The sequence below is a fragment of the Dasypus novemcinctus genome, chromosome 24 (assembly GCF_030445035.2).
Source record: "Dasypus novemcinctus isolate mDasNov1 chromosome 24, mDasNov1.1.hap2, whole genome shotgun sequence".
Lineage (NCBI taxonomy): Eukaryota > Metazoa > Chordata > Mammalia > Cingulata > Dasypodidae > Dasypus > Dasypus novemcinctus.
In genome coordinates, this window is record NC_080696.1 from 33,393,308 (window position 1) to 33,414,627 (window position 21,320).

The window sequence follows — 21,320 nt, forward strand, 5'->3', positions numbered from 1 at the left end:
AAGCTATTTATTTCCCAGATTCAAAGGTTTTTATTTTTTCATCTTGCATATAGAAGACAATAGTGCCACAAATCCTCTTCTGATTGGACAAAGCCACCTCAAAAATATTTCTATTTAGAAGCAGAGATGTCAATTACAATATGGCTGCCAGGGTACAGAATCACCCAGACTATCTACAGCTACAGATTGCCACTGGGAGGTTATTTTTACAGATGGGGTAAGAATTCCCAGTCTTAAATCCTACAAAACCCCCTTACTCAAACTCTACTTTAAGTGTGTGTGTGTGTGTGTGTGCGCGCGCGTATTCTGGGGAGGTATAGGGGACTGAACCAGGGACCTTGTAAGGGAAGCAGGTGTTCACCCACTGAGCTACACCTGCTACCCTACATGGTTATATTAACAGGCCACAGCAACTTGACTACAATCTCAAACAGTTACATTTCCAAATGATATTTATTTATTTATTTTTCCAAATGATATTTAAAAATTACATTGTAATGTGCTCAACTAAAAGCAACAAACAGGCCTGTACAGCTCAATTTCCCCAGTGACTGGACACAGAAGAGGGGATGCATAGGATCTTACTTTTTTTTTAATCACAATTATTTGGTGTTTTTTTTTAAGATTTTTTTTTTTCATTTCTCTCCCCTTCCCCCTCCCCCTAGTTGTCTGCTCTCTGCGTCCATTCACTGTGTTCTTCTGTGACCGCTTCTATCCTTATCTGTGGTCCAGGGAATCTGTGTTTCTTTTTGTTGCATCATCTTGTTGTGTCACCTCTCCGTGTGTGCGGCACCATTCTTGGGCAGGCAGCACTTCTTTTCGCGCTGGGCAGCTCTCCCTATGGGGCGCACTCCTTGTGCGTGGGGCTCCCCTACGCGGGGGACACCCCTGCGTGGCAGGGCACTCCTTGCACACATCCGCACTGGGCATGGGCCAGCTCCACACAGGTCAAGGAGGCCTAGGGTTTGAACCTCGGACCTCCCATGTGGTAGGTGGATGCCCTATCCATTGGGCCAAGTCCACTTCCCTAGGATCTTATTTAAAAGCAACAAAATAAAAAGCATATAGCATTAGCTTTGTATGTATACAAGATCAAGGTCAAACCTGGACAGAAGCGAAAGAGAGAGAACCTTTAAAGTCACGATGTTCTGTTACTGGTCTTCCTAATTTACAAAATGTATTGCTAAGTCAAAAGGTACATCAGGGGTTTTCCTTCCTCCACTCTACAGGCTCTTGGCCATACCTGCTTTTCCTGCTTGCTCTGACTTCTGTTGCACTCCCCTGCCAAGAGCACCTCCCCATTACTTTGGGATAAGGCCTCCCCAGGTCCTTGGGAGTATAGGACAAGGCTTTCCATGGGAAGGAGCCTGGATATCATCACCAGCCCCACAAGAAATGAGATGGAGAGAGATAGCCTCACATGCCTGGAGAAGGGAGGGAGACAGCTCAGCTCCTGTGTCTCCAGGAGCTCATGGGAAGTTTGAACCTGGTAGAGGGAGGAGAAAGTAGAGTGGGGACTAATGTTAGTAGAAAAAAACACAGCATAGAACAAAACAACTAACTGCCCCTGCCCTGGAGACCCAGACCTTCTGGTCTCTTTGTTCCACAGTGCTGCATGTTCCCCCTTTGAAGTTTCTTAGCCTTGCTAAAGAGGGGGTCACGGGAGCAAAGGGGGCAAAGAGAGCACTGTGTATCTATTTTATAGGACAACCGCTCTCTCTCTGGAGACAAAGAGAGACAAAGTCAACAAGAAAGCCTGTCTCCTTAGCATCTTCAGTTGTCGATGTTCTGTTACTGAGCTATAACTTCCAAGAAAAGAAAAAGAAAGAGGTGTGAGATGTGGGCAGGTGTAAAAAGGCCCCATGACGAGAAATACCTTCCCCAGTACCCCCGGCCTGAAAACTCAGGGTGGAGGCAGGGGGACCTGGCAAAGGGTCTAGATTCTGTGTGGTTCCAGTGACTGGGGCTCAGGAAGGTGGACTCCTGAAAGGGATGATGTCACTGCCAAGCACATATCCAGATAGTCCAGGCCAGCAGAGTTCCTGGCAGACCAAGGGTTCTCTTCTGCATTGAATTCACAGGCAGTTCTTGAGGTCCCTGTAGACCCAAGCAGGCCAGAGCTGGTGGCACCCTGAGCAAAACTCATTGGAAAAGCAATGGCCAGGTATTGGTAGGGCATGGACAGACCTTCACAAGCCAAGAGCAGGTCACAAAAGGAGTAGGAAGAGCAGTGTGATCACACAGAGTGTGTTACCCACTGTTTCACATCCTTGCCTTCATCGACGCCCAGCAGCCATTGGCTAGCTGCATGCCCAGTCTGCCAGATGCTCAGCAGTCCATTTGGTGGTAATCTGGTTTGTATTCCTGAGGCCATGAATGTCTAAGTCTGGTTGACAGCACCAAATGCACCTGCTTCATCTTGGATGATGAGACTCATCATGCCACAGTGTGTCGGGCCACTGTAAGCACAGAGAGCACAAATGTGAAGCCCAGAATGTTGTGCCTTGAAAAGTAGGCCTCAAAGATGCACTGGGCTTCCAAGCAAAGACTTGTAGGTGCCCACACCAACAGTGGATGGGAAGGCCATAGCCACAGACAGGTTCAGGCCATAAAGATGATGGCAGCACATGCCCACAGCACTGTGTATTTGGCAAAGATGTCAGGCACAGATGCAGTGGCATGTGTTGGCCATGTGTTGTTGAGACAGAACAGCAGGAAGACTACATGAGGGGGAAGCAGACTTGGCCCAATGGATAGGGCGTCCGCCTACCACATGGGAGTCCGCGGTTCAAACCCTAGGCCTCCTTGACCTGTGTGGAGCTGGCCCATGCTCAGTGCTAATGCCCGCAGGGAGTGCCCTGCCACACAGGGGTGTCCCCCACATAGGGGAGCCCCACATGCAAGGAGTGTGCTCTGTAAGGAGAGCTGCCCAGCATGAAAGTACTGCCTGCCCAAGAATGACACCACACATGCAGAGAGCTGACACAAGATGACGCAACAAAAAGAAACACAGATAAAAAATTTTTTTAAAAAGACTACATGAAAACAGAGGAGATTGACCATGAAGGCCACAAATCTTGGAGCAGAGTCCACTGATCAAGAGGAGCCATAGTGTGCAGAAGATAAAGCAGTTGGCAGAGGTCCATCAGGGGCAGAAGGGAGTCCTATGTAGGGGCCAGGACTTAGCCAGAGGTAATACTGCAAGGGGTTGGGCGTCAGGTCCTCTTTAATAATCTGGGCAACCCTGTCAGCCTTTGGGAGGCTATGCTGGGAGAAACAACTGAAGAAGCTATGGACAGTGTCCCAATTTCTCTGGGCCAGGGCCAGGGGTTCTTGGCCCCATGCTATTGGATACAAGTGGCAGTTGATACTATCCGGCCTGAGGTCTCTGAATTCATACTCTTTGAGGAGGACCTTGTTCCGGAAGTAGAGGCTGCTCCAAAAGCGGAACTTGAACTTGCAGCCCTTCCTGGTGTTGCCTGAGCAACCTTACCTCCAATTTCATCTGGCAGCAGAGCATGCCTACATCTGGCTGATAGATGCAGGTAGTTCAGGAAGGCGGTGACCCAGAAGCCCAGAATATTCTGGGTGATGAAGTCCCTTCGGGTTAGGTGCTCCAGGCGCATACGCCCAAACCTGCGCTCAAGCCGGAGGTAGGCCCTGTCGGTCTGGGCACTACGGCCTCCTGCTCCCATTGGGGTATCAAGGTTCAGGGGCCCCGGGCGCACCTGTACCTCCACTCTCACCTCCGGCTTGTTCTCCACCATCAACTTCTCCAATATCCCCTTATCCTCCCCCAACTCCATTTTCTCCTCCCTCATCTTCTCCATTCCCACTCTCTCTTCCCCCACCTGCAGCTTCTCTACCTCCTCGGAGAAGATGGCGCCGTCTTCACTCGTTACTTCCTGGGCCTTTACGCCGGCTGTCTCCCAAGCCCTCCCCCACCCCGCTTCTTTGCCACAGGTTTCTGGAGTCTCTTCCTCCGCAGGGTCCTTTTCCGGACTCCGGTTAGTAGCAGTGTTGGCCGCTTCCCGGCGCCCCGCCTGCCCCGGGGTACCGACGCCCCCCCAGCTTCTCCGGCCTGGGCCGCGCAGCGCACCCTCGTCCACCGTCACCTGCGGGAACCTCTGGCCTGGAGGGGCTCGCAGCGCGCAGGCAAGATTGCCGCTTCCTCGAACGGGGGCGGCGGGCGGGGCCGAAGGCGAGTGGGGACGGTTCGGTCTCCTCCTCCCGGGTGCGCTCCGCCCCTCGGGCCCCTCACCCCCCTTTACGGATGTGGTTCGCAGGGGTCCCTCGGGCTGCGGAGGTCGAGGGGTCTGGAGCTCGGCAGGAGGTGTAGGAACTGACCGGTGACACGACCTCAGGCTCCAGACAGAACTGGCCTCAGGGCGCTGGGGTGGAGGTGGAAGTGCAGGCGTGAACCCAGTAAGGGCAGTGCGGAGCAGGCACCAGGAGACATAGAACCTTCCTGTCACAGTCACTACACTGTTCTCCGGGTCTCAGGTGGTCAAGTGGGAGTTGTCAACTCCACTGTGGCTTAGAAGCAGCTGTATGACAATCGCCACCTAATGCAGGATAAATTACTTAGGCAGACACACAGGGCTCGAGGTATTTCTTGCAAAGACTGACCAGGCTGAAACTGGGAGCCGCAGTTGATGGTAATGTTTGGTACAAGGGAAGTGATCAAAATACACGTTGAGAAAGAAGGGAAGAAGGAAAAAGTTTGGGATGGAAGAATCTGGAACAAGGGGTTTCATGGTTGTAAGCCAGTGAGCAAGTGGTCATCTGCCTGATTCCCCCCCCACCCCCCACCCCCTACCGCAAGAGCTAGATCCTCCCAGGCTGGTGACTGAGAGGGGGAGGCTCCAGGGCTATAGCCTCTACTCTGTGCCAGCCATTTCGTAAATGTGAGCTATAGTGTGAACTGCAGGGTCTGTGCTTGGGTGGGCTAGCAGCCTGGACAGACCAGTCCCTGCAAAAGCAGCTGCACTCCTGCAGTATCAGCTCTCAAAACTTGTGGTCCTTGGGGGTCAGTACAGCCAGTGCCCCATCTCTGCCTGGAAGTCCTTGCTGCCTCCTCCAGAAAGCCTTTAGTCCCCTCCCACCCAAATATAAACCCTCAAAAGGGCAAAGTGGATTCCCTAGTTGGGGATCCTATCCTGGGGTCTGATCCAATGGGGTGGTCAGGGAATATCTGTCAAGTAAATAGAAGGCCAAAGAGAGGAAGGCCAGTCCACTATGTTTACAAGATGCCTGCACATTAACAGTTGTCTATGTCCCCATGGGTTCTTGGTTGGATTCTGGGAATGACTTGCACTGCTTAGCTCTGAACACTAGCTCCAGACCACAGGAAAGCCAGTTCAGCCTGAGCCCTGGAGGGCAGGATCTCAGCACAAGGAACAGGACTTCCAGGATGATGACATGTGAGGTGAAGCCATTGAAGCCTCCCCAGTCTGTCTGAACCCAGTGGTTGGGCACAAGTATGGGCAAGCTCAGGTCCTAGCTCTGTCACCAGCCGTGCACCTTGGGCAGCAGGTGACTATGGTAGATGTGTTTTCTTGGGCAACCAGCATCCATTCCTTATCCTAACAGTACACTGAATTTCCGTTGAGAAAGCATTCCTCCCTTTGCCTTAGCTTTGTCATCACAGGCTGTCATGAGTAGTTATGGGGTGGCAGAGGACTCCATCTGGGCCCATGAAACAGGACACGTTTACTGGGTCTCTTGTAAACAAGACTCTCTTCTGAGAACCTGTAAAGGATCCCTTTCTTCTCTTGGTCAGCACTATTTAAGAGTGAAGTGTGGAATCACGACAGCATTCAAAGTGGGCAAGGGCCTGAGGATCAAGTTACAACTGCACAAGATAGAGCACTGAAAAACAGGGATGCTGAGGTCTACCATGTTGGAGGTGCTGGGTCAATTCCAACTTCAAGATTGCTCTACACCTGGTATTTTCAGTTACATGGAATTTTACTGTTTAATCTGATTTGGGTTTTCTGACCCTTACATCTAAAAGATGGAATGTCACCTACCTCAAAAACCTCCAATTAAGATCCTTCATTTCAAGTACATAATTTATAGAAGGTGCTAATGTGAGCTGTTACTGTCTGCCCTACACTCAATCATGCCTTGGATGATGTCTGGATATTCCAATTCTTCCCCAGTCTCTCTCCAGCCCTTTCCCAATCAGACAGGTTCACAACTTCCAAACACATCATTCAGAAGTTTTTAATAAAGAACTTCATTATAAAAACTTTTTGAAAATGTTATTCTGTAAAACATTGAAAAATCTACTTTAACAAAGATACGCCTTGTGCATTTTCTAATGGCACTTATATTTTACAATTAAAAACCTTGTTTATATAAAGCCAAAAATACTCCAAGAGGTTATTCACTGTGTTTACAAAGTGCTAGGTTTTTGTCTTGTATTTTTCTCTTTAAATAATCTGGCGTTTCGAAAGAGTGGCTGCAAAGCTTAACCACTGGAAGGGAGGGGCATAAGGAAGAGTGGCGAGTCAGGAGTTCTAGTACCAGATACATAGAGGTGGAGGGTGTGTCCTGGGACAATCAGCTAAGGAAGTCAGCTGATACCTTAAGAAATGGGCATAGAACACTTCTTCCAAATCCCTCCATAGAGGCACTAGATGACCACAGTCCTGTCAGGACAGGAGCACCCCTTTCCCTTGCCACAGACCCTACTCTCCAGTGGTGAAGGTCACAGGCAATTCCTTCCACAGCAGGTTCAGAGCTCCAGGAGAGGCCAGGGTGAGGTCCCAGAGAAATCTGGACTTTTCTGGCCAACACCTGCCTAAGGCAAAGTTTATTACATAAATATCCTTGTTAAAAAGCAAAATATTGATGCTGTACAATATAAACTGTTTTAAAAAAAATCGTGCTTAAAAACAGCTCCTAGATAAAGAGGGTAGGTGGAGAAGGGGTAAAGAAAACAGCTACCAAAAAGGAAGGGGTGGATTTAAAGGGCTACTAGAGAAAGTTCAGGGCAGTGGGAGAATTTCAACTTAGGACAATATCTACGAGCAAGAGCAAAAAAGTAATCACACCTGCTTCCTGGATTTCCATTAACAAAATGCCATCTGTAAAAAGTTGAGGAGAAAAATTCATTGGTACTCCTTTCCCTGCCTCTCACCTCTTCAAGCCAATACAGAAATTCTTTGAGCCTGGCCCCCAAGGACTGCACCTGCCCCTGCCCCTGCCCCTGCCCAGTTACTATACAGGGTGGAAGGCACACTTGCCCCTTTCAGAGCAGCTGATGGCTGGCAAAGGCTAGGGGAGATTGTGGGCAAAGGGGTTATCACCCCTCTTTTTCTGGTCCATTTGGTCTTCACCATGCGCCATGGCTCCCATCCTGAGCAGCTGCCTTCAGGCTGTCATGGCCTCAGTAAGGGAAGTAAAGTGGGTTTGAGTACTAAGTATAGGATAAAGCTATTCTTATCCTTTGAACAACCAGGCAAATAGATTTGTTTTTGTTTTTTAATTTTGGAAAAGGAGGTTTAAGAAATAGCTGAGTGGCCATTGTCCAAAAAAAAGGTGAAGGCAGATGTTTCTCTGTACCAGCAAAGTTCACAGTGATAGGGCAATTTCTAGTGGGCAGTGAGGACACTGAGGGAAAAAAGAAGGGAGAGACAGGATAGAGGGAGGCAGCTAGGAGTAAGGAAGGCAAGGAGAAGACAGCCAGGGAAGGAGGGAACAACAAAGCCCCAGGAACGAGGTTTTAAATAGTTGCTTTGTCTGTCCTATGAGTTCATCAGGATCACTAATGGGAGTAGAGAATTCAAGGAAGGAATGGTAAAGAGCAGGCAGAGAGGAGAGGACCCCTCTAACAGCAGCCCAGGACTTTATCATCCATAGCAGAGGCCCATTTGCCTCTGTGAACCAAGGGTGCAGGAAGGGTGGCAGGAAGTGAGAATAGGGTTACTGGGTCTAGTGATGAAGACCAGATACCTTAAGGAAAATGGCAGCAGGGAGTTCCTCTTGGATTCTCACATATCAACCATTACCTTTAACACGAGTCCCAATAACATGCACAGCATGCAGGAGGTGGCTGCGTACCAAGGTGGACGCTTTTTAAAAAATAAACCTTAATTAGTCCCTGGGACTCACTGAAACTAATTTTTAAAAGCAAATCACCTAGTCTGATTCTAAACTTGCCAGACGTTTTTTTTTTTTTTTTTTTTTTTTTTTTAAAGGTATAACAAGCTACCTTGCCTAAATCAAAACACGCTTATTTACTCCATTGCTTCCAAACAGGTCAGGGGAGCTCAATTTTAAGGCTCTCACCTCCAACAAGGAGTACTGGCCTCGGCTGGAGAAGAGTCTTGGACCTGCTCAGTTCCTGACAATAAACCAAAGTGATCTGCACATAGAAGGGGAAAGAGACTGGAAGTTGAGGCTTGAGCAACAAGGCAGTTCCTTGGTAGTTTGTTCTGAAACCCTAGTGAAGAAGCCAGCATGAGACACCTGCTGAGGAAAGTACCCAGAAACTGCTGGCTGCACTTGTAGGAGTTAACAGTAAAGAGGTAGAAGTGTGTTTTCTGAATCAGAGGAGGTGTCTCAAGAGGTGGTCCCTGAGCTCCCTCCCATGAATGGGAAAAGCAAAGTCCATGAAGAACTGAGATGAAGCAGGGATGGGTTTGGGTTGAGTTCTGGGCAAGGGCTCTGCAGTCTGTGGCAGGAGAGACCCACAAGTCAGACGAGAACTAATCACTTGGGGCAAGCACCCATGTTGGGTATTGGGGGGCAAAACTAAGGGGGAGGGGCCACGAGAGGAAGGTAGAAGTTCTTTGACAGAGAGCAGAGAAGAACCTATGCAAGTGGCCCTGAGTCCATGGGGAACTACAAAGCAGAGGAGAGAAGGGACATCGTGGCTAAGAAAAAGTTTAGTATTGGAGGCAACAGTGCACCCACAGGTTAGAATTCAACTAGCTTCCCAATCCTAACTTTCTGGAAAATTCTTCTTCTAATAATTCCAGCTTCTTAGAAAAGGGACAGATAGGAGAGAAACAAATGAGGGGGTCACACCCTCTCCTTTGTTACTCACACCAGCCTAGAACCCAGAGTCCCTCCTTCCAAGACTAATAACAATAGCTCATGATGTTCGGGGTGGGGGTCACGGAATGGGGAGGTTATGGTAGGGGGCATGCCTTTCATTTCTTCTCCTTTCCAGTTCAAAAGAAGGATGAGGGGGTCATGATGTACTTGGAGAAAAATAGAGTTGCAGACCTGTGAAAAAACTGGTCCCATCTTCTTGCCTGTCTCCTGTGGACACTGCCGAGGAAGGCAGGAACAGACGCAGTCATGGAAGATGGCAGAGACTGAAGCAGTCCAAAGTCAGTTTATTTCCCCACGGGGGAAGAATGTGACCTCAAGTGAAGAGAAGTCAGCAAGACCCGACTCCGCCTTGTAAACAGGGCTCCAGTTAAAACCAGGTACCAAATGGTTCAGGCTGGTGCCAACTGGAATGGACGGGTGGGAATGGATTCACGGTGTGTAAACAAGGTTCACTACAATCATCCTAAGGCTAACAGCCCAGCAGGGGAGGTGAAATGGTGTGTCTGAGACGACTGTGTAAACTGTACCGTTGCTGGACAACACTGACTGAAAATGGAGGTGTTGGTACAGGAGAGATGGGGGTGATAGGGAGGAAGAGAGGCCCTCTCTCCTGCCTACTGGTTGGAGGCAGGTGATGGAGCCAAGTGACCCTTTGCAGCAGGGCCTGACCGACTGACTTGTCAGATCTGCAAGTCAGCACCAGAAGGCGGGCTTCTTGGGCTATTTCTCTCGAGGTCATCCAAGGTGAAACCTTCACCGTTTCTGCATCTCCAGGAGGCCTCCCTCTTCCCAAAGAGAAGGAGGTTCTGATGCTTTGGAGAGGGAGAGGGCTAAGTGTGGCTCCCGATTCAGATATTTTAAAAAGTAATACCTAAAGTCCTATGTTATGCAATCTTTTCATGGGGTTGAGACTCAAGGCTCTTCCTGGAATTGATCCTGGAGCCTGAACCCCCAAACCAAGTGCTCCATACAGACACTGGAATTTTTTTCTCTTTGCACCCAGCTCTGAAAGCTCAGCTGCCTTCATATAGGATGCAGATGGGGCGGATACTGAGGCTCCCTGACAGAGTAGAGGAGCAAGCTAGGGGCCTGCTTGGGGGCTACTGGAATGCCTGGTGGAAACGAGGCAGGGTGGTGGTGCTCAAGCCAGAGGTGAAGACAGGAGGTAAGGAGTGCAGCGGCCCAAAGTTCAGTGGACCCCCAGCTCCCGGGGAATCTTGAGGCTGAGCTTGCAAAGTGGTGAGAAGGGGCTGTGCCTCGGCTTGGGAGTAGCCCATGACCAGGCCTCCTGTGGTCCCTGGCGGGTTACACGGGGGAAGATTGAGTGGAAGAAAGCCCAGTAAGTGAGAGAAGTCCACATTAGCAGCGCAGAGGGCCTCAGAGAGGTTGGCGGGGCTCTTAGTGAGCAGTGCTTCATCTAGGAGGGCCGCAGCTGCCGCCGGCTGAGGTGAGGCGGGCTGGGGTTCGGCAGATGGGAGAGACAGGCTTCCAGGAAGCTCCGCCAGAAAACTATCCACCTCCACTTTGGGCAATTTGTCGGGCAAGTATGAGGTAGATCCAAGCTGGTATTTTGGAGGGAGCTGAGCTGGGGAAGAGATAGGTGAGGATTCCAGAGGGTAGCTCATACCCATGGGCAGTGTGTTGTGCACCAGGGAGTGTGGCATGCCCGCAGTGGGCATTGTAGGGATATGGGCACCATACATGCCCATGGGCAACATGCCAGGAAAGGCCTTGGCCCCCATCACGTCCCGAGAGGCCATGCACAGCACAGGGCTCAGCTCTTCCTTTACATTGACTGTGGAGCTGCAACTGAGCAGGCCTAACATGTCCACTGGCTCTGTCTTAATCTTGAGCAGCTCTTGTGAGTGGCTCTTCTTGACATGTCGCGTCAGGTGGTCCTTGCGGCCGAACCGCTGGGCACAGTACTGACAGAGGAAGTCCTTCCGGCCTGTGTGCACCACTAGGTGCCGCCGCACATCCTTACGAGTATAGAACCGCCGGTCGCAGTGGTCACAGGGGTGCTTCTTCTCCTTAGCACCACCTGCTACCCGGCGTGAGTGGGCCTTCAGGTGCTCTAACAGGGCCTGAGTACTCTCAAAAGTCTGCAGGCACACCTTGCAACTGAGGTCGCCACTACTGGCAGCGTGCATGGCCAAGTGGCGCCGATAGCCCAACTTTGTATTGTAATTCTTACCGCACTCAGAACAGTGAAGGGCCTCTTTGTTTGGGTCGTGGGTCTGCAAGTGGTTCCGCAGATGGTCCTTGCGATGAAACATCTTATCACAGTACATGCACTGGTGGGGTTTCTGGGCCGAATGGGTGGCCATGTGCCTGGGGGTGGGGTTGGAGGACAGAGAAAGCAGAAAGAAGGGAGATCACAAGGGCTGGCTGGACAACCAAGGTGTCCATTAACAGGGAACTTGATACAAAAATTATAATAGAGCCATATAATGGAATACTATGCCAACTTATTCTATAGGTATCCTTGCCCACCTGCAAAATCATATATGTACTTCTATTCTTCAAAAAAAATAAGGAACAACCTGAATGCCTATCAATAGGGGACTGGTTAAATAAATGATGGAAAGTTCATAAAATGACAACTTTTAAAAAAACATACCCACATGGAACAAACTTCTATGATACAATAAGGAGAGAAGAGCAAAGAGACAGAATACTTCATGTTAAATAGAATTACATCTATACAAAAGGGGGAAACACATGCATGTTTGCCTGAATGTGCTTAAAATACTTCTGAAAGGAATACAAGAAACTGACAACGGTTGCCTAAAGTGAGAAGTGGGCAGCTTATGGATGGGTGAATTTTTATCAACCTTGGTACCTTTTGATTTTTGGAACCTTTTGAATTTTGAATCACATGAAAGTATTTCCTTTCCAAAAACTTAAATTTAAAAAATAAAAAATGACACCAATAATGGGTCAATGAAATGTTTCTAAACTTCATAATCTGGAACAATCTTCCAAGACTCCTGGGACTAAGTGAAAAAGGAAGATTAAATGTAGTGTATGTAATACGATCCCTTTTGGAAAAAAAGGGGGGGTAAGGAACACAAGTTTGAATGTCTCAGAAAGAATACACAAGAAACTAACCTCTGGCTACCTTTAGGAAAGAGAAAAGAGGGGAGTGATGGTTTCAGGTATGAGGACAATTCATTTTCACTGCATGTCCACTTGTACTATTTGAACTGTTTGCCATGTAAACCAGTAAAAATTTAAAGTGTTTTAATGGTCTGGCATCTCAGTGTCCCCTGATTTACTTGCTTCCATCTGGCTGGAAAGCAGCTCAGAAATGGCAATCCACAGCTCTACTGTACATTCAGAATCAATTCAGCAAGACTTGCTCTCCAGATGAGGAGGCTGAAATGCAGGGTTGCCCCACCTACAAGTCAGTAAGTGGCAGGGGCTGGATTTAAACACAGACCTTCTTGAGGCCTGGGTTTACTAAAGTATGTCATGGCTGTCTCTGACATAGCACTCAGTGATCTTTCCTACCTGAAAGGTATCAAACAGACTCATGACCCTCACAAAATGTGCAAGTACGCATGCCTATGAGGGTTGCTGTTGCCCTCCTGTAACATAATTGACATCATAAAGTATGAGGGGAGGTGCTGACTGAACCACAGTCCATTTCCCTCATTTTGTAGGCCCAAAAAGGTTTAGTAATTCACCTAAAGTCGTGCAGTGATTTATGTATAGAGTCAGGGTTGCCTCCTAGCCCAGAACATTTCCTGGAGCCTGCCATTGGCACCCAGACTGTCACTAAGAATGTCTAAAAGAATAGCCCTAACTGCAGTCCACCTGAGACAGAGGAGCACATAGAAAATCAAAGCATTTCTGAGGACCACAGAACTGTTAACAAAGCGAATCCTGGCTACCACATTGCCCTATCACCTGTTTTAGTTCCAGCATATCAACTATGTTTTTCAGATGAGGAACTGAAGCTTTCTACTGTTCTTTTGTCCATATATTTACTTGTTTGCTGTCTGCCACCACTATTATATTGTAAACTCAAGGAAGACCAGCAGTTCCCATCTGTCTGGTTTGCTATTCTCTTCCTGAAATAAAGCACAGTATCTGGTATGTAGCAGGAGCTCAATAAATAATAGCTGGGATAGAGGATGTTTGGATTGCTGTGCATCAGGCCTATCAATTCATTTGTAAAGGGCATGTTCACAGTTCCTCTGATGGAAAAGAATGAAAAAAAAAAAAAAAGAGCTTCAGACTAGGCTTCCCTTCCCATCAAAGCTGCTCTGCCATGTTAGCCTTATACAGGGGCCTTCACATTCTATTACACTTTACATAAGGGTTCTTGAGCTTTCATATTTCAGAAAGGCCACTGACCAAGAAGACACCAGGAACTCTATAGAGAAAGAATAATCACAGTGACAGGCTGGTTCAGGAGAAGAGGCACTACAGGACCTGGAATTGAGCTTGGCACCTAAGAAGCTATGTGATCTTAGGTAAGTGACTTCCCCTCTCCAAGCCTCCACTTAAAAATGTACAGACTGGAACCAGAGGGTCTCTTTTTCCTTCTCAAGTTTTAAGATTGACTCCAACTTCCAGCTATGATTCTCACTATTACACTGATAGGGGTGGGGACAGATAATATTTTAAAAAGTGTTTAGTTTGTTTGTGGCTGCTGGTTATTGTACCCACCAGATTCTAGTTTTTTAATAAAAACTACCACCATTGTTTTTTAGCAAGTGACCTCAAATGGTTGGTATTCAGGGGACACTTGTGGGACAAATTAACCTCCACTCCTCTACTACAGATAAAGCCCCACAGTCAGTGGGGTCTCTCTGACTTTGTCCTCTGGGAACCCTGGGGCAGAAAGAGGTCTGGGAATGTCACCTACCTATACAGTTTGTACTTGGAGGCAAAAGCCTTGCCACAGTGCAGCTGTGGGCAGCTATATGGTCTCTGCTCTGGATGGGGGAGGCTGTGAGGTCTCAGCTTCTCCCCATTTGAGAAGGGCGTCCCCGAGATTTCACATTGGCACTTCACTTGACTCTCCGCCTCCCGGCCACGAGGCCTGGGAACTATTTTCCAGCCCACTTCCTCCTCCTGCTTTGCATCTTGAATCCAGGGGGGGACGCTGGTGAAAAATGTGGTCATGGCAAGGCTAATGGCGAAGGGCCATGTTATTCAGAAAGCCTCCCCATCAGCTCCACACAGGCTCTCTGCTCTGTCACAGCCTCCAACGCAGCCTTCAGAAAACAATCTCTTCACCTGAAACATCAGAACACCTGTGTTAGGGAGCCCAATACCATAAAAACATGGGCTCTGGAGGAAGACAGATTCCCATTCCAAACCCAGCCCTTTCACTTAGAAGCTGTGTAACGTGAGCTTACTTCCCTAACTTGTTTTCCCATTAATCAGATGGGCTTAATAATCCCCTAAATCAAGAGATGTTTTGAATAATGAGTTAATGAATATAAAGCATCCAGCAGAAGGCTGAGCACCTAGTAAGTGCTTAGTGATAAGTGCTATTACTAGAACCATCTGGGCTAATAAATGATATAACCTGAGAAAGTAAAAGGCCTAAAACTCCAAACTTTCTCTTCTGACTTCATTTTTACATCCTTTCCACTAAACCTAGAGTAACAGTCCCTCCTCCTCTTCTTTACCCTACCTCCCCCTTCATCCAACACTTTCTTTATGGAGGTGCTAAGGAGCAGTAAAATGTCCAAAAGGCAACAGAGAAAAGAGAACGCTTTACTTAGGAAATTTACACTCTGCAAAGTCAGACCCTATCTAGGAACTGGGGCTGGATCTGTTTCTCAGCAGTACATCAATATCAGGAAGTTCTGTCAGAGAAGGCAATGGCATGCTTAGTATTTCCCCTAAACCAGTACTGGTTCCACCCAGACCTCTACCACCTCTCTGGGTCTCTTGGTGTCTTGGCCTAATACCCCAAGATGCTAAGTGGCACCTCCTATAGACTCTCAAAGCATATGTGCATTTCCCCATTATGAGCAGGTAACAGACTTGTAGTAAGAATTTCTTTAAGGGCTCAGATCATCTCTCTCTCTCTTCACAACGTACCTAGAAAAATAATCTCAATTTTTTTTAGGTAACTTAGTCAAATGAATGCAAGCTGCTTCTCAGGAGCTAACTTAGGCCTAGGACATTCCAGTTTAAACTGGATTCCCAGCCCTTCCAAAGTAGGTAGCCAAAATACTGAATTCTGATCCTTTCTCTTGGCTGGGTAGAAGTGGTATGGGGAGGGGGGAGGCTGGAACAAAGAGTGGCATGACTCCTTTCCTGGCACCAACTCAGAAGAAAAGAGGATAGGAGTTACTGTATTGACGCTAAAAGGGGGGATGACAGACCCACATTCATACTTCTAAGCTCAGCACACATTGCCAACTACAACACAACCTGTTATAACAGGGGAATTCCCTTTGAGGAGATTATGACAAAATTTGGTCATGAGGCTTTTCCATGTGAAGGACGGAAAGGGGGTATCCTAGGATAGTCCACAAGGATCAGGGAAAGGCTCTAACCACACAAACTAGCTGAAGGGCCACAGAGTGCTTGCTCAGCTCATTAGCACCTGCTGCTTACAGTGACCATTTCATCCAACAGACTGGCCATGAACAAGATGATAGGATCAGCAGGTTCATGACCAAAGAGAGCTTTGGTCATCATTAACATAAGCTATGTCCTGTTCAGGAACCATTCCTCTTGTTGAAGGAACACTGCAATGTAATCTGATAAACATTTCCCCATCACCAGTGGATTTGCCTAGAAAAGATCTGCACAAAGGTGACTGCATTTTGCATGAGTCACAAGTTGGGGAGGGGAAGGGAGTATTAAAAACTAGTCCCATTTGAGCTTTCGAGTCATCATGACATATATGCCTGCTTCACTATAAACCTCAAAGGCCTCGGAGTCTAGCTTTCATTGTTTTAAGCCCCCCCTCTTCCTTCTCAAGAAGATGGAATTACCCACTTATAATACCACTGATTACTATGTACCTTGAAACTGGGTACAGAGCAAGCACGAGTGTGCATGTCTGGTTTGGGGGGGAACTCCCTCTCTCCCTTCAAAGTCAAATTCTGGTCCCCCTTGATCTCTGAAATCATGCACCTCAGCCTCTGGGAAAGTGGGAATGGTTGCCAAAGGGAAGCAGGTAGTATAACTCTGGCTAATATAAGAAGGAGCCTAGCCCTGGAAACTCCATGCAAACTCAGAAAGAGAATGGCACGTCCCCCACCTCCCACACATCCAACTCATCTGTTCTCCTGAATAAGCACAAACAAGACACAGCAGTTTAGTATGCTGTTACTGAAAAAGTGAGTAACAGGCTTCTAGGAAAGAGGCTGGTGGTGGCCAAGAAGAGCTCACGAGGTTGTACTGATAAAAAGAACCAATGGAGGAGAGTAGCAGCCATGTGCTCACCTTGATCTGCATTTAATGGGGTTGTAGCTTTAAAAAGAAAACAGCTAACACCCTGATCCTACTCTCCTAAGTTTTTAAAAAAGCACAATGAAGTCTATACCTAAGTTCAGTGGCAGACTGTTGGACAAACAAAGCTGGTAGTGTTACCTTGGGAACCCTTTTGGGGATCTGAAACAGAGACAAATTGCTTCCCAGTCTGTCTGTCCTCTATTGTGTGCCATGATGCCTGCTGCTTATGCTGTTATATCATCTCTTCCCCTGTCCTTTGTCTGCAAACTCCTCTAATCCAAGGGAGATTCCTGGGCTTGTCTCACATAATCAGAAGGCCTGTTCCTTTAGACTTCTCCTTCCTCAGCAAAACTGTGAAGGAATTCTGCTTCTTTCAAAGCTGCTCTTCTGGTCTCATGCTCTAACCTTAACCATAGAGAAGCTGACAGAACCTGTTTCCATAAAACAAACACAATCCCTCCCATTGGCCGGTATAATTCAGTACATTTTCAGCCTAAGATTCCTTCCGGCACTTGATCTGAAGGGGGAGGCAGCATGGAAAGAACCTTGGACTTTGTGTCAGAAGAGCTGCCACTTACTGGCTGTGAAACAAACCATGGACAGGTTACTTTAATCCTTTGAACCTGTTTCCCCAATTTCTAAAATAGAGTTCTCCTCTCTACCTACAGGATTCTTGTGAGGGATTATGTGAAATAATATTCTTCAAAGAGTCTGGCATAAAATGTGTGCTGAATACATGCAGTGCCCTCTCTGAGATCTAAATTGCATTTGCCTCTTTTCCTGCAGTGCCTAAGTACTTCTCCCCACCCACCCTCGCCCCTCCCCCTAGGCTTTAAGTTACTTCTCAGGCCTCAGAGTGAGTTTCCTTCCCTTCCCAACATCTCCCCAGAACACGGCCTTCCCCTTTTCCCCCACAACTAACCCTCAGCACAACCCCTTTAACCAGCCCCAATTCCTTCAGCCCCATCTCCTGGCCCAGTGTTCTCTCAAGCCCAGATACCCACTTTACAAACCCCTTCAATTATTAAGGCTCCATAACCCAAATAGGAAAGCTTGTTAAAATTCTGTATGACCCTGTCTGAAAGGTGAAATGCAGACAAATTGCTCCCCAGTCGGTCTGTCCTCTATTGTGTGCCATGATGCCTGCTGTCCTCTGACAAAACTATAGTTTTTATGGTGTTACATCATCCCTATAGAAACTAGATTCTTTCTCCATTATATTAGCCTGTTTCCTCATCTTACAGCTAAAAATACTTACCTCACAGGCTTGTTGTGAGGACTATTTTAGTTAGGCATGCAAAGAGTTCAGCACAGGGCTTGGCCTGCTTTAAGTGCCCAACAAAAGGCAGCTATTATCTTTGTCTCTGTATTGAGTTGCATGTTCCCACCTTCAGTTGCTTTACTGGAATCCGCCCCCCCCCCAACCCAAATACTCTAGAGAGATAGCCTCCCTGCAGCAAGGGAAGGGTTAATCACTGAGTGTTCTTAACCAGAGAGACCCACAGAGGATTAACAGCTCCACTTCAGTGACTACCCTAAAATAGCTTTTATCCCTCCTGCCCAAGAGCTACTTGGGGATCTGAAGAACTCAATTCAGCACCTGCTGAGGAGGAAACACACCCAGGAACGTTCCTTGGGGTGGACAGAACCTGCCCTTAAGCAGAACCTAAAATAGAAACTATGAAATTATAAATAAACTTAAGAGGAAAGAAAAAACAGGTCCTGACCTTGAGCACCAGAAACAAATCCAAGACTCACAGGCTGGCTGGAAAATAGTGGAAAGTAAAGGGGGAATGGGAATAGCTATCACACACAGAGTCCAGAGTGGTGGGAGAATTAAATTACAGAGAGGCTGGAGAGTCTCAATGACTTGCACCAGTCCAAGAGACATCAAACAGGATTAACAGGGGTTGGATTTACTCTCAGGCCAGTAGTTCTGTCAATGTAGGTAGGCCCTCTTTGGAGTCTCTTTGATTCACTATTTCCTCTGATTCCCGCTGCCTCCCACTCCTAGGGAGTCCTTGAGCAAATGGCCGCAACTAATTACAGTCCCACTTTCCAAGCTAAGAAACCTGATCAGACCCCCCACACACACACCGGGTGGCCTCACCTTATTAGGGGAAGGGGGATGGTTAGAAACCCAAGGCCAAATCAGGCCCTTTCATGATCCCAGGCTGACAGATGGAAAAACACACAAGCCTGGAGACAGCTACACTTGCAGGTGAAAGCACCAACAACTCCTGCACCTCAATTGTCCCCTTATTCCTTGCCTTACAGGTCCCTTTTCTCTACCAAGCGTGGGCCATGGTGTGGGACTGGATTTGGAGGGAACCCAGCCTGCTTCCCAGGCCAGCTTCTTTACCACCCCAATGTGTAGTGGGGAAGGCCAAATTCCCATGGGGCTGGGAGAGATGGGAATGGACTGTAGCCAAAGAAGGGATGGAAATTCAAAGGAAAAGTCTGAAGAGGGGGCTCAAGAATGGGAAAGAAAAGAAAGTATGGTAAAGAATCACAAGCAAGTTATCTGGGTCTCTAATGGACCTCCAAAAGAAAGAAATAGGATTATGAGGGTTGGACGGCTCCAGGGATTGAGGAGAGTCAGAAATAAATACCCTGAATTTCAAGATATTCTCAAAATGGGTAACTAGATGGAAGATGTTTAAGGTTTGGGGCTATGGTCACTGAAGAGGGACCTCTTCAGGGCTGAAATAGGGCTTATTTGGGTTCTCCAGACCCAAATATTTAGGAAAGCCTCAAAAGGGGTTAGGTGGGTCTGGAAAAAGAAACAGAGGATAAAGAGGGGCTACTGGGAGCAGGAAAGAGGGGGTTATGTGGGTCTGAGTAGGCGTGTCTGAGGGGAGGGAGCAGGTGCAGCTTATCTGCGCCCCTCAGACCCGGATCCCTGGTAAGGTCGGGAGCGCGTTATCTGGGTCTCCAGGGAGACTCCAGGTTCGGGAGTGGGGGCCCCTCAGGACTCCGTCTCCAAGTGTCGGAAGGGAAGAGCCAACGGGGCTTATTTGGGTCCTCCAGACCCAGGTTTCAGGCCCAGGAAAAGTTTTCGTCACCCTGGATGTATATGGGCCCGCGTTGGGGTGGAGGGGGCCCCAGGTCGGGGGTATGGGTGACCGCGCTGAGGGGCCCGAGATGAGGGGCGCCGCCGCTCCGGTGGCGGGCGCGAGGGCGCAGCGAGACGGATCCCCGCCCCGCTCCCCGCCGTCCCTCTGGGCCCTAGCCGGCACTCACCGCACTCGGAGCCCCGCGCTGCGGACCGGGCCGCGCTCGGGCTCCGCCAGGCCCGCTCAGGCCCCGGTAGTGGCGGCGGTCGGGCCATTGTGCGGTGCATTGTGGGAGCCGCGCGAGCGGGCGCTCAGGCCGTGGAGGGGGCGGTGCCGGGGGCTCTCTATGGTACCTTTCGGCCGCGGGCTAGAGAAGCCGGAGCAGTGCGCGGGCGGCGCGCAGGGACCGCCGGGAGCGGGGCGGACGCTTGTGCTCCTCCATCGCTTCCCGCCTCCGCGCCGCGGCGCTCTAAGGCCCCGGAGGCGACATGGGTGCCACCGCCTGGGCATCGCCGCCTCAATCGCTGCGCCTGTCCCTCTTGCTGCTGCTTTTGCCGCTCCCGGGGCTGCCTGCGGGCTCCTGGGACCCGGCCGGTTACCTGCTCTACTGCCCCTGCATGGGTAAGGCCTCCCGAGCCCTCTGCTCACAGAGAAACTGAGGCCCAGAGAGAGGCCACTTCTCCGACGCGCCCAGCGACACCTTGACAGATCCAGGAGTGAACCCAGCGTGGAGGCAGGGCCCACTCCTCTCCAGTCTTTCCCTCTTGCAAGGCCACTGTACGTGGTCCCTGTGCCCAGCCTTCCATTTGACAGAAGAGAAAACTGAGACCGGGAGAGGTCACGTGTCTTGCGCGAGGGCCTGCAGTTTGTAATGGACGGAGCTGTGGGTCTAAGGCAGCCCGAAGTATAGTAAATGGAGTTAATGGGGCAGGACCTGGATGTCACTGACCCACGCTGGCTGTGGGCGATTCTTTCGTTCATTCAATAAATATTTATAGGGTGCCTGCTCTGTTTTCTGCCCGGGAGACACAGCGCTGAATAAGAACAGATTCTGTCCTTGTAGAATCCTCATTTTAGTTTGGAGAGACAGACAATAAAAGTAGGCCTGAAAAAAATAATAAGTAAATTACTTAGAATCTTAAAAGGCGAAATATGCTGTGGAAAAATAAAATAGAGCAGGGTTGGGGGAATGTAAGGGAGGATGAGGGGTGCTATTTAAATAGGGTCGTGGATCGTCACTGTAAAAGTCATTCCTTCTTAAAACCCTTCAAAGACTTCCAGACTTCTGACATGGACTTCAAGGCTCTGCTTGATTTGGTGCATGCTGGTCATCTCCACCACACCCTCCTGCCCTGACACACTGAACAACTTTTCTGTTTATCAGACATTCTCAGGTCTTCCAGTCTTTGCTATCGAATGTGCTATTCACTCTGTCTAGAAGGCCTTCCCCTTCACCTCTACCTGACCATCTCCTTCCCATCCTTCAAGTCTCAAGTGTCCAGAAAGGACTTTGCTAACCTCAACCCAAGTAATCACCTCATTCTCTATTATCAAATGTTTTTCATTTCTTCCTTGCAATTATCAAAATTTATCATTGTATATTATTTGTCTACATGTTTAGTGTCCCCCCAATTAGACTGTGAGTGCCTTGAGGGCAGAGATCTTGCACTTTTTGCTCATTCCTGTATCCCAGTACTCAGCATAGAGCCTGGCACATTGTGGCCTCTCGATAATATGTGTGGAATGAAAAAATAGATGCCA

The 21,320-nt window shown here is 48.6% G+C and overlaps 2 protein-coding genes and 1 pseudogene across 4 annotated transcripts in view; 1 reads left to right on the plus strand and 2 right to left on the minus strand.

The window, feature by feature from the left end:
- Window positions 1–2,978: 2,978 nt before the first annotated feature.
- Window positions 2,979–4,491, minus strand: LOC139437495 (putative testis-specific Y-encoded-like protein 3; annotated as a pseudogene).
- Window positions 4,492–6,203: 1,712 nt separating this feature from the next.
- PLAGL2 (PLAG1 like zinc finger 2) lies at window positions 6,204–19,872 on the minus strand. 2 transcript variants are annotated; one of them, XM_058286874.2, is made up of 3 exons: window positions 19,747–19,872; window positions 13,946–14,319; window positions 6,204–11,400 (listed from the first exon to the last, which is right to left on the minus strand). In XM_058286874.2, the coding sequence occupies exons 2-3, from the start codon at window positions 14,203–14,205 to the stop codon at window positions 10,170–10,172; spliced, it is 1,491 nt and encodes a 496-aa protein (XP_058142857.1). In that variant the 5' UTR covers window positions 14,206–14,319; window positions 19,747–19,872; the 3' UTR covers window positions 6,204–10,169. The 2 variants fall into 2 exon arrangements, with proteins under 2 accessions (XP_058142857.1, XP_058142859.1); XM_058286876.2 differs by lacking the exon at window positions 13,946–14,319 and having other exon boundaries at window positions 19,747–19,847.
- Window positions 19,873–19,931: 59 nt separating this feature from the next.
- The window catches only part of POFUT1 (protein O-fucosyltransferase 1), a 35,703-nt gene continuing 34,314 nt past the window's right edge, over window positions 19,932–21,320 (plus strand). Inside the window, exon 1 of one of the 2 annotated variants that reach the window (XM_058286877.2) lies at window positions 19,932–20,180. In XM_058286877.2, the coding sequence (XP_058142860.1) occupies window positions 20,048–20,180 (133 nt within the window). In that variant the 5' untranslated portion in view covers window positions 19,932–20,047. The remainder of the gene's footprint in view (window positions 20,181–21,320) is intronic. The other variant, XM_058286878.2, reaches the window with a different exon arrangement.